The sequence below is a fragment of the Oncorhynchus nerka genome, linkage group LG22, assembly GCF_034236695.1.
Source record: "Oncorhynchus nerka isolate Pitt River linkage group LG22, Oner_Uvic_2.0, whole genome shotgun sequence".
In the NCBI taxonomy this organism is placed as follows: domain Eukaryota; kingdom Metazoa; phylum Chordata; class Actinopteri; order Salmoniformes; family Salmonidae; genus Oncorhynchus; species Oncorhynchus nerka.
Genome location: NC_088417.1, coordinates 96,289,990 through 96,308,268, shown reverse-complemented (window position 1 = coordinate 96,308,268; position 18,279 = coordinate 96,289,990). Strand labels below are relative to the sequence as shown.

Genomic DNA, 18,279 nt, shown 5'->3' with positions numbered 1-18,279 from the left:
AATTTGAGCTGTGGCGTGTCGCCTACACTATGTTTGCATTCTTAAATGTTTATAGAATCAAAAAAGGAAAGCTGTGTGTGTGTGTGTGGGCTGATGAGTGAGGCCTACTGATATGGCCATACTCAGAGGGAGGAAGGTGCAGGATCAGAGAGAAAGGAAGAGAGAGAGAGAGGGGGTAGCTTGAGCCTTCTCTCCTCCATACCCACCCCTCCCATCCAGGCCCTCCTATGTGCTCCGGGCATTGACGTCACATTTGCTCCTTTCGGTTGCCATAGCAACTTATTTCCCTAAACCCCTTGTGTTTTTTTCTTCTCCCTCCTCTTCTCTGGTAGGTCCACAATGGTTGTACAGCCAGCATCTTGCAACACAATGGTTGCAATACGGTGAACGGGGAGTGATTCAGCATTGCAATCTCGATTTCTAGGGTATTCTTCATCCATCGCTGGGTTTTTCTTTCTTTCTTTCTCCATCTTCACGTGTATTATTCTGTGCGTGTAAAAGTCGTTAAATGTCTCCCGTCGGAATGTTTTGAACAGAACTGTCACCGGACTAGGATCGTCGTCAGCTGGCACGGAATGGTAGGTCTGAGCGGTGTGGTGCGGGAACGATGCGGTGGAACTGTGATATTAATGCAGCGGGAACTGCTGAAGGGTGGGGTGATGAATATTGATCTGCTACGAAGGTTAACTAAATGCTTTCCGCTTTGGAACGCGACAGCGACAATAACAAACTTTTTGATTTGACTCTGTTGTCCTGTGTAGCTATATTATACATCGGTGGGTAGTAGTGTGATATGGAAGTGATAAAAATGCGTTGATTTGATAGGATACCGTTTTGATGCAGGACAAAAGGTTGTTTTCCGTTAGTGCACAAATGCTTGATGTGTTTTCTTTATGTATCAGCAGTCGATTATATAATGGCAACAATGTTGCAACATCAATGAATATGGCCACACAGGAATGAATGGCAGTCTATTATTTAGAGTTTATAAGGCTATTTCAGCCATATTTTCTATGTGGTTTGATCATATTCAATATTATTTTGACAATCTTGTTGGATAATACACCGTGCCTGAATGAAGTCACTTCACCTGTCCTCGTAACGTGGCCATTAATTACAGTACACTGATAGAATGCGTCATATTCAACTGTCATGCATTGACATGACAGAGGAACACTAGGTGCAAATAATTCGACTTATTTGACATTGCTTCTTTAGATCGTATCAAGACCTACAATGAAGTTGAATTAGATGTTATCAACTTGAACGGTGGACCGTTCACCCGGAGCTTTGTACATGGCCCTGTATTCCAACCCATTCTCTGACGTCATTTGCACCTTGTGCACATAGCCTATGTGTGTGTGGACAATGGACTCCCATTTCCTATAGAATGCCTTTGCATCAAAACCATCTCAATTATAAAGTGCACATTGACTCATTTCTATTGAAGAGTAAATTGATTCATCTAGAAAGATCGTGAATGAATGGCATATTATTGCACAGTGATGATGAGATGTGTCGGAGGCTGTGCTTTACTGTATATGATATGCCCATAGAAAGATTGGAGACTGTGGAAAAACAAAAATGCCTCTATTTGGGAGAAGAGCTGTAGTAATCCTAATGCAGCAAAGACATGGAATACAATGCATTATTGATACAGGACAACTGTAGTAGGTCGCTAATGGAATGGTGCAATATGCTCACTCAGTGACGAAAATAAGAACATATTTTTTAACATTTTATTTAAACAATGTGTTGTTTTTGTAAATTTGACACCTCAAGAGGCCTGAGAGATGGCTGGTACAGACTGCAAATATTTATTTGATAAGTTGTTTGGAAACATAATCAGAAAAGGCATGGGTTTGAAACAATGACTTCAAGGCGATATATATAATGTAGTTTGGGGAATATCATAGCTTCCTGTACTGGGATCAATGTCTGGTCCACATCCTTCAGTCATGTTCTGGAAATATAAGAGGATGCTGAGATGTGAAGGAAGCCTCAGGATTACCAGTACAGATAGCAGCCCGAAGAATATGAAACTTGAAGAAGATCATAGAATATCAGGAATACAAGTGAGAACCAGAACCAAATAATCGATAGTTCTCCCACCAGTGTTACATATCTGAATGATAGACACATTTATCAAAGCATCGCCATTCACCCAATCATCTATTATTCATTATTCCTACAGTTTGTAGGTGCCTGTCTGTCTGTCTCTGTCTCTGTCTGTGTCTCTGTCTGTCTGTCTGTCTGTCTGTCTGTCTGTCTGTCTGTCTCTGTCTGTCTCTCGCTCGGTCTCTGTCTGTCTGTCTGTCTGTCTCTCGCTCTGTCTCTCGCTCTGTCTGTCTCGCACTCGCTCTGTCTGTCTGTCTGTCTGTCTGTCTGTCTGTCTGTCTGTCTGTCTGTCTGTCTGTCTGTCTGTCTGTCTGTCTGCCTGTCTGTCTGTCTGTCTGTCTGTCTGTCTCTCTCGCTGTCTGTCTGTCTTTCTGTCACTGTCTCTGTCTGTCTGTCTGTCTGTCTGTCTGTCTGTCTGTCTGTCTGTCTGTCTGTCTGTCTGTCTGTCTGTCTGTCTGTCTGTCTGTCTGTCTGTCTGTCTGTCTGTCTGTCTGTCTGTCTCTGTCTCTGTCTCTGTCTCTGTCTGTCTCTCTGCCTGTCTGTTTGTCTCTCTGCCCCACCATATGATGGATGATGCCATTTGTCCTTCATTAGGGCGACTAGGTACATCATGATATCCCTGGTAATGAGCATCTTGGGAGTAGTGGCATAGTGAAGGCTTCAGGCAGGAAGCCCAATGCCTGAACTATGTATGGCTGGCCTGGCAGGCTGGCATCGTAGTGAAGCCTGAGGCAGGAAGCCCAATGTCTAAACTAAGTATGGCTGGCCTGGCAGGCTGGCATCCTCCACTGAGTTCCAGTGAGTTAGATCGCATCATCAGAGATAATACTATTCACGGTCACCTCACTGAGGAATTAGAGATGGAGGGCAAACTCTTCAGCCAACGATGGTCCCATTCCAACAGAGATAGAGAGGGAGAGAGAGAGGTTTCCTGCTAAACGTTATGTCTGAATCGATTCTGATTAGACATGTCTTTGCATTGATCATCAATACTTGAATATCATGTCACATCATAGAGGAAGGAAGTGTATATCAAGGTGACAGGGAGTAATGAAAAACAATTATTTGCTGCGACAATTCAGCCAGTCAAATGTACCAGCATCAAGTAAACAAGGCTAAACAGCAGAGGGATTTCACAGTTTGTGACATTTTTTCATTATGAAATAGGCCAGGTTGACCACCTGCTAGGTAACATCCAAGCTGTTGTTACTAGACAGGATGCCATCTTAGCTCTCAACACTATACTGGAGAGGGACTTTTCAGTGATGTGTTTTCATTATGAAATAGGCCAGGTTGACACCCTGCTAGGTAACATCACAAGCTGTTGTTAGACAGGATGCCATCCCATCCATCCCAGCCCTACATCTAGCTCTCTGGATCTGGTCTGAATACTACAGCTAGCTCTCTGGATCTGGTCTGAATACTGCAGCTAGTTCTCTGGATCTGGTCTGAATACTGCAGCTAGCTCTCTGGATCTGGTCTGAATACTACAGCTAGCTCTCTGGATCTGGTCTGAATACTACAGCTAGCTCTCTGGATCTGGTCTGAATACTGCAGCTAGTTCTCTGGATCTGGTCTGAATACTGCAGCTAGCTCTCTGGATCTGGTCTGAATACTACAGCTAGCTCTCTGGATCTGGTCTGAATACTACAGCTAGCTCTCTGGATCTGGTCTGAATACTGCAGCTAGCTCTCTGGATCTGGTCTGAATACTGCAGCTAGCTCTCTGGATCTGGTCTGAATACTGCAGCTAGCTCTCTGGATCTGGTCTGAATACTGCAGCTAGCTCTCTGGACCTGGTCTGAAGCTAGCTCTCTGGATCTGGTCTGAGTACTGCAGCTAGCTCTCTGGATCTGGTCTGAATACTGCAGCTAGCTCTCTGGATCTGGTCTGAATACTGCAGCTAGCTCTCTGGATCTGGTCTGAATACTGCAGCTAGCTCTCTGGATCTGGTCTGAATACTGCAGCTAGCTCTCTGGATCTGGTCTGAATAATACAGCTAGCTCTCTGGATCTGGTCTGAATACTGCAGCTAGCTCTCTGGATCTGGTCTGAATACTACAGCTAGCTCTCTGGATCTGGTCTGAATACTACAGCTAGCTCTCTGGATCTGGTCTGAATACTACAGCTAGCTCTCTGGATCTGGTCTGAATACTACAGCTAGCTCTCTGGATCTGGTCTGTATACTGCAGCTTGCATAACACTGGCTCCTGATGTGGATGATGCCATACCACTGGATCCTGATGTGGGTGAGGCTGGCACACTACTTTCATCTGTGTTATTGTGGCTATTTAATAAGAACAAATTCTTATTTACAATGACAGCCTACTCTGGCCAAACCCGAACGACGCTGGGCCAATTGTACGCCGCCCTATGGGACTCCCAATCACGTCCAGATGTGATGCAGCCTGGATTCGAACCAGGGACCGCAGTGACGCCTCTGCCTCTGCATTAGCCCGCTGCGCCACTTGGGAGTCTATGAGATCGCAGTTCTCTCTTCTTCCGGCTGCGTTATCACCACTAAAGTTTGAGTTTAACGCCTAAACCTTGGTAATAACATTGTAATTACAGTAACAACATTGCTGTTACAATATCATTTGGTAATAGCATTTGGTAAGAGTTCAGCGACAAGAGTTCAGCGACAAGAGTTCAGCGACAACTTGTGCAATACCATGTCCTCGCCACATTACACAAAGGATAGACACGGTATGTCGACAACCCTAGCAGTACGCCCTGGCCAGTAGACAGCTACAGTTAGTCAGTTACATAAATGAATTTGATGGAAATACTGCATGGGTTTTTTTCAGTTGTCTCTATGCACCCTCCCTCCCAGCTGACTAAGGCTAATCCAGTCAGCCATACGGTAGTAGCCTGCGTGCCAAATGATGCCATATTTCCTATATAGTGCACTACTTTTGACAAGGGCCTATAGCGCGCTATGTAGGGAATAGAATGCCATTCGAGATGCAGATGTCGTCTCTGCCCAGTCACTCCTATGATAAGCAGCATCATACAGTAGTATCTGTAATGGGAGCAATCTACTTCAGGGGTCAAACAGCAAAACTAATCTAAGGGTCAAACAGCAAGGCAGGGGCCATCAAAGGATTTAGCCGACAGCATTAATCCAGACTGAAAGCTACAAAGACCTGATCTTAATGTGCACCACCACGGGCATAATATAATGACATTATAACAAGTTGCACATTAAGAACAGAATGATCAGCGGAGAAAAGATGTTGTTATTGCTATGGCTGTTTGATCACAGACTGTGTACAGAACTGTGTCGGGAGGGGGGATCTGCTTGTCAACATCCAGGGTTAAGGCCTCGGCGTCCAGCTTGATTATGTTTCAGGCTGATTAAGAACGTGCTAAAGGAGGGAAGAGAAAGAGCGGTTGGGAGAAAGAAATGGGAGAGAGAGAGAGAGAGAGAGAGACGGCGGTAGAGAGAGAGAGTGAAGGAAGGAGGGAGAGAGGGAGAAAGAGAGGGGCGAGAGAGAGAGAGAGAGACGGCGGTAGAGAGAGTGAAGGAAGGAGGGAGAGAGGGAGGGAGAGATGGAAGACAGAGAGAGAGAGACGGCGGTAGAGAGAGTGAGGGAAGAGGGAGAGAACAGGAAAGAGAGCTGGAAGACAGAGAGAGAGAGAGAGACGGCGGTAGAGAGAGTGAGGGAAGGAGGGAAGAGGGAGAGACCGGGAGAGACAGCTGGAAGACAGAGAGAGAGTGAAGTGCATGTGTCTGAATAAAATAACAGTTCTTTAAGCTGTGTTTTTGCCATGTTTACCTCTTCAAGGCTTTTGAATTGTGTCGTGCCTTTTTTTTCAAACAATGGAGGATATTTGGCGAGCAGGGACAGCTGAAATGTACAGTAGAGTTCAGAACAGTAGCAGCAATATAATAGATCTCAACTGATTGTTTCCTGTGTTTGAATTAGGGTTTCATATTTTCCTTGAGAATGCACCAATTTTCCTTCCCAAGAAAATAGCAAGAAATGCTTCCTGGTAATTCCCATTCAAACCAGAAGTGGTTTTTAAAATAATATAATACCAGCCAATAGTGCTGAGCGATTAGTACGTTTTGCATCTGGTTCAGTTTCGGTTTAGATTATTACAAAATAATCACCGTTTTTTTTCTTTTTTCGGTTTCAAATATTTTTTAAACATTAAATGCACTATGCATTATGGGGTTGAATGCTGTCACAACACAGAATAAAACAGTTAATACAAGACCCATGGTGGTAGTGACTGTCCATTACTGCTCATCTCTTATCAACCCTCATTTATATACTTTACTTTAATACAATATTTGAGTTGTTGTGTATATTACATCTGTTTTATTTGATGACTTTATTATTTCATTCCATCATCTCATCTTTTATAGAGCGGCTGTCTGACAAAATCACTATTTTAGTAGTTCTTCAAAGTAAATAAGGCATACCAACTATCGATCACTTAGATGATGTATTTTCAGGTAGAGATACCTTTCGGGAGCAACAGCTGATCTCCCCTTACGATCGCGCTCCTTAACAACCACCTGCTTAACCCGGAAGCCAGCTGCACCAATGTGTCGGAGGAAACACCGCTCAACAGACGACTGAAGCCTGTAGGTTGGAACAAGGCGCCCGGTTCGCCATAGCGCGATGAGCCAAGTATAGCCCCCTCGGCCAAACCCTTCCCTAACCCAGCCGACGCTGGGCCAAACCCTTCCCTAACCCAGCCGATGCTGGACCAAACCCTTCCCTAACCCAGCCGATGCTGGGCCAAACCCTTCCCTAACCCAGCCGACGCTGGGCCAATTGTGCGCCGCCCTATGGGACTTCCGATCACGGACAGTTTTGACGCAGGCTGGGATCGAGCCCAGGTCTGAAGTGACCCCTCAAGCACTGCGATGCAGTGCCTTAGACCGCTGTGCCACTCGAGAGGCCCAGAATAACATGTTATACACAAACTTAGGCTATAGGCTACGTAAAACAACCTAGTAGGCTTATCCTGTAGCAAATGAACAAACAAAATCATTTGACCTGATAAGGCTGATCTGTTTAACTTTTTTTTAATTCTGCTGAAGTGGGCTCTCAAAAAGCACAGTGCGTCAATGCTTCCCAGACTCAGGCGGTTTCTGATCTTCGTCATACATTGGCCACAGACTGAGAAGGATCTATCGTCCTTCACAGAGGTGGCCTGGATTGTGGCGAGCGCCTCAAACAGGTGCTGCAGGTATTTTTACCTTTTTGTTTGTGGCTTCAAACAGGCTGAATTCCTTAGACATGATTTTGAGCAGGTTTGTTTTGCGTTCGGCCTTGTTGGAATTCATTTTAGTAAAGCTTTGCCACGCAGACAACATTTTTGGAATTAATAAAAGCAGGTACAGTTGAAGTCGGAAGTTTTCATACACCTTAGCCAACTACATTTAAACTCAGTTTTTCACAATTCCTGACATTTAATCCTGTTCTCTGTTTTAGGTCAGTTAGGATAACAACTTTATTTTAAGAATGTGAAATGTCAGAATAATAGTAGAGAGAATGATTTATTTCAGATTTGATTTATTTCATCACATTCCCAGTGGGTCAGAAATGTACATACACTCAATTAGTATTTGGTAGCATTGCCTTTAAATTGTTTAACTTGGGTCAAATGTTTCGGATAGCCTTCCACAAGCTTCCCACAATAAGTTGGGTGAATTTTGGCCCATTCCTCCTGACAGAGCTGGTGTAACTGAGTCAGGTTTGTAGGCCTCCTTGCTCGCATACGCTTTTACAATTCTTCCCAAAAATGTTCTATAGGATTGAGGTCAGGGCTTTATGATGGCCACTCCAATACCTTGACTTTGTTGTCCTTAAGCCATTTTCCACAACTTTGGAAGTATGCTTGGGGTCATTGTTCATTTGGAAGACCTATTTGCGACCAAGCTTTGACTGATGTCTTGAGATGTTGCTTCAATATATCCACATAATTTTCCTACCTCATGATACCATCTACTTTATGAAGTGCACTAGTCCCTCCTGCAGAAAAGCACCCCCACAACAAGATGCTGCCATCCCCTTGCTTCACGGTTGGGATGGTGTGCTTCACGGTTGGGATGGTGTTCTTCGGCTTGCAAGCCTCCCACTTTTTCCTCTTAACATAACGATATTATTATGACCAAACAATTCTATTTTAGTTTCATCAGACCAGAGGACATTTCTCCAAAAAGTATGATCTTTGTCCCCATGTGCAGTTGCAAACTGTAGTCTGGCTTTTTTATGGCGGTTTTGGAGCAGTGGCTTCTTCCTTGCTGAGCGGCCTTTCAGGTTATGACGATATAGGACTTGTTTTACTGTGGATATAGATACATTTGTACCTGTTTCCTCCAGCATCTTCACAAGGTCCTTTGCTGTTGTTCTGGGATTGATTTGCACTTTTCGCACCAAAGTACGTTAATCTCTAGGAGACAGAATGCGTCTCCTTCCTGAGCGGTATGACGGCTGCGTGGTCCCATGGTGTTTATACTTGCGTACTATAGTTTGTACAGATGAACCTGGTACCTTCAGGCATTTGGAAATTGCTCCCAAGGATGAACCAGACTTGTGGAGGTCTACAATTGTTTTTCTGAGGTCTTGGCTGATTTATTTAGATTTTCCCATGATGTCAAGCAAAGAGACTCTGAGTTTGAAGGTAGGCCTTGAAATACATCCCCAGGTACACCTCCAATTAACTCAAATTATGTCAATTAGCCTATCAGAAGCTTCTAAAGCCATGACATCATTTTCTGGAATTTTCCAAGTTGTTTAAAGGCACAGTCAACTTGGTATATGTAAACTGCAGACCCACTGGAATTGTGATACATTGTATTATAGGTGAAATAATCTGTCTGTACACAATTGTTGGAAAAATTACTTGTGTCATGCACAAAGTAGATGTCCTAACAGACTTGCCAAAACTATAGTTTGTTAACAAAAAATTTGTGGAGTGGTTGAAAAAACGAGTTTGAATGACTCCAACCTAAATGCATGTAAACTTCTGACTTCAACTGTACATATTGTATTGTGGCAAGGGGACAGTTGTGTTCCTTTTTCTCTTTGTTTAGTGGGGAATGAAGTATCTTATGTGGCTACCCTTTCTGAAACATGGAGGGATGAGAGCCCTTCTTTCCCACAATGTACACTATGCTCAACGGCAGTGTGTTTTTCTGGCCGGGCCTGCAAACCTCCCCAGAGTCCAGATGGAGGGAGAGGAGGCTGCGTTACACAGGGATGGAGAGAAGGAGGGATGGAGGGATGGGTGAATGCAGCAGGAGGAGCTGCTGAATGAAGCTGTCGCAATGGAACACAGAGGGAGGGGTGGGGAAAGGAGGGAAGACTCAGAGGGAGGAGAGGAAAGGAGTGAGGACTCAGAGGGAGGAGAGGAAAGGAGTGAGGACTCAGAGGGAGGAGGGGAAAGGAGTGAGGACTCAGAGAGAGGAGGGGAAAGGAGTGAGGACTCAGAGAGAGGAGAGGAAAGGAGTGAGGACTCCGAGGGAGGAGAGGAAAGGAGTGAGGACTCAGAGGGAGGAGAGGAAAGGAGTGAGGACTCAGAGGGAGGAGAGGAAAGAGGGATAAGGGAGGGTAGAAATGAGGAATCAAAGGCTTTCTGCTGCAGTATTGTAGATGGAGAGAGAGTGAAAGAGACAGAAAGGAAGAGAGAGAGGGAGCAAGGATGGAGGGAGGGTAGAAATGAGGAATCAAAGGCTTTCTGCTGCAGTATTGTAGATGGAGAGAGAGTGAAAGAGACAGAAAGGAAGAGAGAGAGGGAGCAAATCACTGACACATTCATGTGATGTGTGTAAGCTGCCTTAAAGGCTGTCTCCTGTGAGAAGTAGGAGAATATCAGGAGAATCTGTGACAGGATGTGAACAACATGTTATGTTACAGATCATGCTGATTGTTTTTAATTGTTGTGTACCAGGTTGTCATTTGTGGGGAAACAGACTGGTACATTAGGGCAATGGATTTACAATTACACTACAATAGTATCAACAGCGTCTAAGAGCTGAATTACATTTATAATAGTATCAACAGCGTCTAAGACCTGAATTACATTATAATAGTATCAACAGTGTCTAAGAGCTGAATTACATTTATAATAGTATCAACAGTGTCTAAGACCTGAATTACATTATAATAGTATCAACAGTGTCTAAGAGCTGAATTACATTATAATAGTATCAACAGTGTCTAAGAGCTGAATTACATTATAATAGTATCAACAGTGTCTAAGAGCTGAATTACATTATAATAGTATCTAAGAGCTGAATTACATTATAATAGTATCAACAGTCTCTAAGACCTGAATTACATTTATAATAGTATCAACAGTGTCTAAGAGCTGAATTACATTTATAATAGTATCAACAGTGTCTAAGAGCTGAATTACATTTATAATAGTATCAACAGTCTCTAAGACCTGAATTACATTTATAATAGTATCAACAGTGTCTAAGAGCTGAATTACATTTATAATAGTATCAACAGTCTCTAAGACCTGAATTACATTATAATAGTATCAACAGTCTCTAAGACCTGAATTACATTATAATAGTATCAATAATAGTATCAACAGTGTCTAAGAGCTGAATTACATTATAATAGTATCAACAGTGTCTAAGAGCTGAATTACATTATAATAGTATCAACAGTCTCTAAGACCTGAATTACATTATAATAGTATCAACAGTCTCTAAGAGCTGAATTACATTTATAATAGTATCAACAGTCTCTAAGACCTGAATTACATTATAATAGTATCAACAGTCTCTAAGAGCTGAATTACATTATAATAGTATCAACAGTGTCTAAGAGCTGAATTACATTATAATAGTATCAACAGTCTCTAAGAGCTGAATTACATTATACAATATAAAGGAGAAGTTAGTAAAATATAATCAACAACATTCACATTCACATTCACATTCATTCACATTCACATTCACATTCAGAAGTAGCCTACTGCACCCACTTTCTGCTCAAATAGAACAGGGAGTCAAAGAGGAAGAATCTAAGCAGAGCTGGTCAGATCAGGGAGTCAAAGAGGAAGAATCTAAGCAGAGCTGGTCAGGTCAGGGAGTCCAAGAGGAAGAATCTAAGCAGAGCTGGTCAGATCAGGGAGTCCAAGAGGAAGAATCTAAGCAGAGCTGGTCAGATCAGGGAGTCCAAGAGGAAGAATCTAAGCAGAGCTGGTCAGATCAGGGAGTCCAAGAGGAAGAATCTAAGCAGAGCTGGTCAGATCAGGGAGTCCAAGAGGAAGAATCTAAGCAGAGCTGGTCAGATCAGGGAGTCCAAGAGGAAGAATCTAAGCAGAGCTGGTCAGCAGGGAGTGAGGAAGAATCTAAGCAGAGCTGGTCAGATCAGGGAGTCCAAGAGGAAGAATCTAAGCAGAGCTGGTCAGATCAGGGAGTCCAAGAGGAAGAATCTAAGCAGAGCTGGTCAGATCAGGGAGTCCAAGAGGAAGAATCTAAGCAGAGCTGGTCAGATCAGGGAGTCCAAGAGGAAGAATCTAAGCAGAGCTGGTCAGATCAGGGAGTCCAAGAGGAAGAATCTAAGCAGAGCTGGTCAGATCAGGGAGTCCAAGAGGAAGAATCTAAGCAGAGCTGGTCAGATCAGGGAGTCCAAGAGGAAGAATCTAAGCAGAGCTGGTCAGGAAGTCCAAGAGGAAGAATCTAAGCAGAGCTGGTCAGATCAGGGAGTCCAAGAGGAAGAATCTAAGCAGAGCTGGTCAGATCAGGGAGTCCAAGAGGAAGAATCTAAGCAGAGCTGGTCAGATCAGGTTTTGGGATGTCCAGGATAGGACTCTTTAATGGGATGTCCAGGATAGGACTCTTGAATGGAATGTCCAGGATAGGACTCTTGAATGGGATGTCCAGGATAGGACTCTTTAATGGGATGTCCAGGATAGGACTCTTGAATGGGATGTCCAGGATAGGACAAGAAAGAAAATGGAACACTCAGTATCTCATCCGATCTGATCTCATCCGATCTCATCGAATCTGAGAATGTATTTTCGGGACACACAAACAGGCTTAGGTTTCGTCGCAGGATACCCTTCATAGGAGCCTTGGGTAGGAAACGTTGGTTTCTGCTCATTTTCAGCAAAGGTGCTCATTATAAAATCCCTTTGTGGCCATAGGCGAGCTGCGGGGGTGTGTGCGAGCGTGACTCCAAGATCAAATAAGAAGCATATGAGTCACTCATAGAGGCAGTTGATGTAGACATTTCTACCGGTCGAGGAGGATCTGTTAAGAGACACATTGGTTCGAGTACCAAATGGCACCCTATTCACTTTACAGTGCACTACTTTTGACCAGGGCCCTGGTTGAAAGTAGTGCACTATGTAGGGAACAGGGTGCTATTTGAGACTCGAACATTGAGTCAGAGCCTGTGGAGGCATGATTATGAATTCACTGTTCTCTTTATGACTGGGGACCCTAATTATCGCTCACAGCAACACCACAGTCATTTAGCTCATATGTCTTCTCACGTATCTGGGATGTGCTACGGTCACTGCTTCTGTTCGTCTTATCACTCACACTCCTATCCTTCTTTTGACGGTTGGATTTCATGGCAAGGATGAGATGGGATGGACATAGAATTATCTCGAGTTGATTCAGGCCTTATAAAGAAGCCCTACAGCCATAGCTGTTTTGCCCAGTGCCCAGCCACTGTGGGAATGGACAGAGAAATATCTTGAGTTGATTCAGGTCAATGAAAGAGCACAACTTAAGCCGCTGTGAGTTGTGTCCAGAGGGGTGTAACAAAGCGTCCGCGTTCCAAGTCGCTCCCCACCTGGTCCCGGTCTTTACTTCCTCTACCAGACCTGTTCAACCAGGACTTCCTCTACCAGGACCTGTTCTACCAGGACTTGTTCTCCAGGACTTCCTCTACCAGGACCTGTTCTACCAGGACTTCCTCTACCAGGACCTGCTAAACCAGGACTTACTCTACCAGGACCTGTTCTACCAGGACTTCCTCTACCAGGACCTGTTCTACCAGGACTTCCTCTACCAGGACCTGTTCTACCAGGACCTGTTCTAACAGGACTTCCTCTACCAGGACCTGCTAAACCAGGACTTACTCTACCAGGACCTGTTCTACCAGGACTTCCTCTACCAGGACCTGTTCTACCAGGAATTCCTCTACCAGGACCTGTTCTACCAGGACCTGTTCAACCAGGACTTCCTCTACCAGGACCTGTTCTACCAGGACCTGTTCTACCAGGACTTCCTCTACCAGGACCTGTTCTACTAGGACCTATTCTACCAGGACTTCCTCTACCAGGACCTGCTAAACCAGGACTTCCTCTACCAGGACCTGTTCTACCAGGACTTCCTCTACCAGGACCTGCTAAACCAGGACTGTGTGTGTGTGTGTGTGTGTGTGTGTGTGTGTGTGTGTGTGTGTGTGTGTGTGTGTCACTAGGAAATCGACTCGTATCCTCAGGGTAAAGGTTTGTAAAGGTATTTCAGGTCCTCAGGGTAAAGGTTTGTAAATGTATTTCAGGTCCTCAGGGCAAAGGTTTGTAAAGGTATTTCAGGTCACCAGGTTCTCAGGGTTTAAGATAGGGTTTCTACTCATCTCATTTGTGCTGTCTGTCTGTGTAGAATAGATCAACCTAGAATTTGTAACAGTTTAGCTTCATAGTATTCTAAGGGCTGCGTGATCTGATGAGAGAATTAAAGATTACATAATGTGTGTGTGTGTGTCTGTGTGTGTGTGTGTGTGTGTGTGTGTGTGTGTGTGTGTGTGTGTGTGTGTGTGTGTGTGTGTGTGTGTGTGTGTCACCTTGAACCCCCATCCACTGCTGTTCGGTTGGGAGGATTGTGAGGTTGTTGTGTAATGTAATGGTGTTTGTTAGATTGGAGGATTGGGATGTTGTTGTGTAATGTAATTGTGTTTGTTAGATTGGAGGATTGGGAGGTTGTTGTGTAATGTAATTGTGTTTGTTAGATTGGAGGATTGGGAGGTTGTTGTGTAATGTAATGGTGTTTGTTAGAATGGATGATTGTGATGTTGTTGTGTAATGTAATTGTGTTTGTTAGAGTGGAGGATTGGGATGTTGTTGTATAATGTAATGGTGTTTGTTACATGCATTACAGAGTAGCAATATGATCACATTGGATTTAGAGGAGGCCTTTTAATCATAGAAGAATCTGGTGGAAATTAAGGGTATTATATGTGCAGGTAACTGAGAAAATACAAAGTATTAAATGCAGGCCAGCACTCTCTCTCACACACACACACACACACACACACACACACACACACACACACACACACACACACACACACACACACACACACACACACAAAAAAATAGATTTTAGTGACTTGGATAGAGTAGTCTAAAAGGAACATAGGGGGTTTAAAGTGTGTGTGTGTGTGTGTGTGTGTGTGTGTGTGTGTGTGTGTGTGTGTGTGTGTGTGTGTCTCAGTCGCCAGGTCTCAACCCAATGTAACACTTATGGGAGATTCTGGAGCCGTGCCTAAGACAGTGTTTTCCACCACCATCAACAAAACACTGAACTATGGAATTTCTCCCTGGAAGAATGGTGTCTCTTCCCTCCAGTAGAGTTCCAGACACTTGTAGAATCTATGCCAAGGTGCATTGAAGCTGTTCTGGCTCCTGTTGGCCCAACGCCTTATTAACACACTTGATGTTGCTGTTTCCTTTATTTTGTCTTCTTTGGTTTTATCAGCCTCCTTAATAAGTAAATTAGGTTTTTTCTCTCATAACATTGTCTGCTACTTTTCCATGCTTTGCTCAGTGTTCGGCTGGCCAGCGTCCATGCAATATTTTAGAGAGACGTGGATGATAAATACCTATTCTAGAGAGATGTTGATGATAAACACCTATTCTAGAGACTATTCTAGAGAGATGTTGATGGTAAATACCTATTCTAGAGAGATGTTGATGATTTAAATACCTATTCTAGAGACTATTCTAGAGAGATGTTGATGGTGAATACCTATTCTAGAGAGATGTTGATGGGAAATACCTATTCTAGAGAGATGTTGATGATACATACCTATTCTAGAGAGATGTTGATGATAAATACCTATTCTAGAGACTATTCTATAGAGATGTTGATGGTAAATACCTATTCTAGAGACTATTCTAGAGAGATGTTGGTGATAAATACCTATTCTAGAGAGATGTTGGTGATAAACACCTATTCTAGAGAGATGTTGGTGATAAACACCTATTCTAGAGACTATTCTAGAGAGATATTGGTGATAAACACCTATTCTAGAGAGATGTTGATGGTAAATACCTATTCTAGAGAGATGTTGATGGTAAATACCTATTCTAGAGAGATGTTGATGGTAAATACCTATTCTAGAGAGATGTTGGTGATAAATACCTATTCTAGAGAGATGTTGGTGATAAATACCTATTCTAGAGAGATGTTGATGGTAAATAACTTTTCTAGAGACTATTCTAGAGAGATGTTGATGGTAAATAACTATTCTAGAGACTATTCTAGAGAGATATTGGTGATAAACACCTATTCTAGAGAGATGTTGATGGTAAATACCTATTCTAGAGAGATGTTGGTGATAAACACCTATTCTAGAGAGATGTTGATGGTAAATACCTATTCTAGAGAGATGTTGGTGATAAATACCTATTCTAGAGAGATGTTGGTGATAAATACCTATTCTAGAGACTATTGTAGAGAGATGTTGATGATAAACACCTATTCTAGAGAGATGTTGATGGTAAATACCTATTCTAGAGACTATTCTAGAGAGATGTTGATGGTAAATACCTATTCTAGAGAGATGTTGATGATAAATACCTATTCTAGAGAGATGTTGATGGTAAATACCTATTCTAGAGACTATTCTAGAGAGATGTTGGTGATAAATACCTATTCTAGAGAGATGTTGGTGATAAACACCTATTCTAGAGAGATGTTGGTGATAAACACCTATTCTAGAGACTATTCTAGAGAGATATTGGTGATAAACACCTATTCTAGAGAGATGTTGATGGTAAATACCTATTCTAGAGAGATGTTGATGGTAAATACCTATTCTAGAGAGATGTTGGTGATAAATACCTATTCTAGAGAGATGTTGGTGATAAATAACTATTCTAGAGACTATTCTAGAGAGATGTTGATGGTAAATAACTATTCTAGAGACTATTCTAGAGAGATATTGGTGATAAACACCTATTCTAGAGAGATGTTGATGGTAAATACCTATTCTAGAGAGATGTTGGTGATAAACACCTATTCTAGAGAGATGTTGATGGTAAATACCTATTCTAGAGAGATGTTGGTGATAAATACCTATTCTAGAGAGATGTTGGTGATAAATACCTATTCTAGAGAGATGTTGGTGATAAATACCTATTCTAGAGACTATTGTAGAGAGATGTTGATGATAAACACCTATTCTAGAGAGATGTTGATGGTAAATACCTATTCTAGAGACTATTCTAGAGAGATGTTGATGGTAAATACCTATTCTAGAGAGATGTTGATGATAAATACCTATTCTAGAGAGATGTTGATGGTAAATACCTATTCTAGAGACTATTCTAGAGAGATGTTGATGATAAATACCTATTCTAGAGCATTGTTGATGATAAATACCTATTCTAGAGAGATGTTGATGGTAAATACCTATTCTAGATAGATGTTGGTGATAAACACCTATTCTAGAGAGATGTTGGTGATAAATACCTATTGTAGAGAGATGTTGATGGTAAATACCTATTCTAGATAGATGTTGGTGATAAACACCTATTCTAGAGAGATGTTGATGGTAAATACCTATTCTAGAGAGATGTTGATGATAAATACCTATTCTAGAGACTATTCTAGAGAGATGTTGATGATAAATACCTATTCTAGAGAATTGTTGATGATAAATACCTATTCTAGAGAGATGTTGATGGTAAATACCTATTCTAGAGACTATTCTAGAGAGATGTTGATGATAAATACCTATTCTAGAGAATTGTTGATGATAAATACCTATTCTAGAGAGATGTTGATGATAAATACCTATTCTAGAGAATTGTTGATGGTAAATACCTATTCTAGAGACTATTCTAGAGAGATGTTGATGATAAATACCTATTCTAGAGAGATGTTGATGATAAATACCTATTCTAGAGACTATTCTAGAGAGATGTTGATGATAAATACCTATTCTAGAATAGTCTCTAGAATAGGTATTTATCATCAACATCTCTCTAGAATAGGTGTTTATCACCAACATCTGGTGAATAGTAAATCACCTATTCTAGAATAGGTGTTTAGATGTTGAGAATAGTATTTATCCTATTCTAGAGACATCATTCTCTAGAATAGATGTTTATCACCAACATCTATCTAGAATGGGTATTTAAATACCTTTATCATCAACAATTCTCTAGAGAGATGTTGATGATAAATACCTATTCTAGAGAGATGTTGGTGATAAATACCTATTCTAGAGAGATGTTGATGATAAATACCTATTCTAGAGACTATTCTAGAGAGATGTTGATGATAAATACCTATTCTAGAGAATTGTTGATGATAAATACCTATTCTAGAGAGATGTTGATGGTAAATACCTATTCTAGATAGATGTTGGTGATAAACACCTATTCTAGAGAGATGTTGATGATAAATACCTATTCTAGAGAGATGTTGATGATAAATACCTATTCTAGAGAATTGTTGATGGTAAATACCTATTCTAGAGAGATGTTGATGGTAAATACCTATTCTAGATAGATTGTGTCTTCTGTCCGTTGTTTTTGATCATGTTATAGGGGGTTTCCCCTCATCCTTCAACTGTCGTATCATTTTGGATATGGTTAGGTTCTATATTTAAAATATTATGTCTATAGAATAGGTTATATTACACAAAAACTGTGCAGATGTCACGACTTCCGCCGATACGTTGCTCGGCGGTTCTAGACTAGATCCCTTTTTCGTTTGTCTGTTGGTTTTGTCTTATTAGTTTCACCTGTGTGTATTTTGGTTTCATTAGCTTCCCTATATGTAGTAGTTTGACCCGCCCTTGTTTTGTGTGGGATTGTCTTTTGTTACGTGTGTACATATTAGGTCGAGGTGTATTTTGTTTTCTATACTGGACACCCTGTGGTTTTGGGTTGTCTGGTATAGTGTTCTGCGCCCTGTATTGTATTGGGCTTAT

At 41.9% G+C, this 18,279-nt stretch overlaps 1 protein-coding gene across 5 annotated transcripts in view; it reads left to right on the top strand.

Moving 5' to 3' along the window:
* Positions 1–331: 331 nt before the first annotated feature.
* Positions 332–18,279, top strand: part of mapk10 (mitogen-activated protein kinase 10) — a 150,057-nt gene continuing 132,109 nt past the window's right edge. For all 5 annotated transcript variants that reach the window (XM_065007616.1, XM_065007615.1, XM_065007618.1 and 2 more), the window contains exon 1: positions 332–578. In XM_065007616.1, the coding sequence (XP_064863688.1) occupies positions 576–578 (3 nt within the window). In that variant the 5' untranslated portion in view covers positions 332–575. The remainder of the gene's footprint in view (positions 579–18,279) is intronic.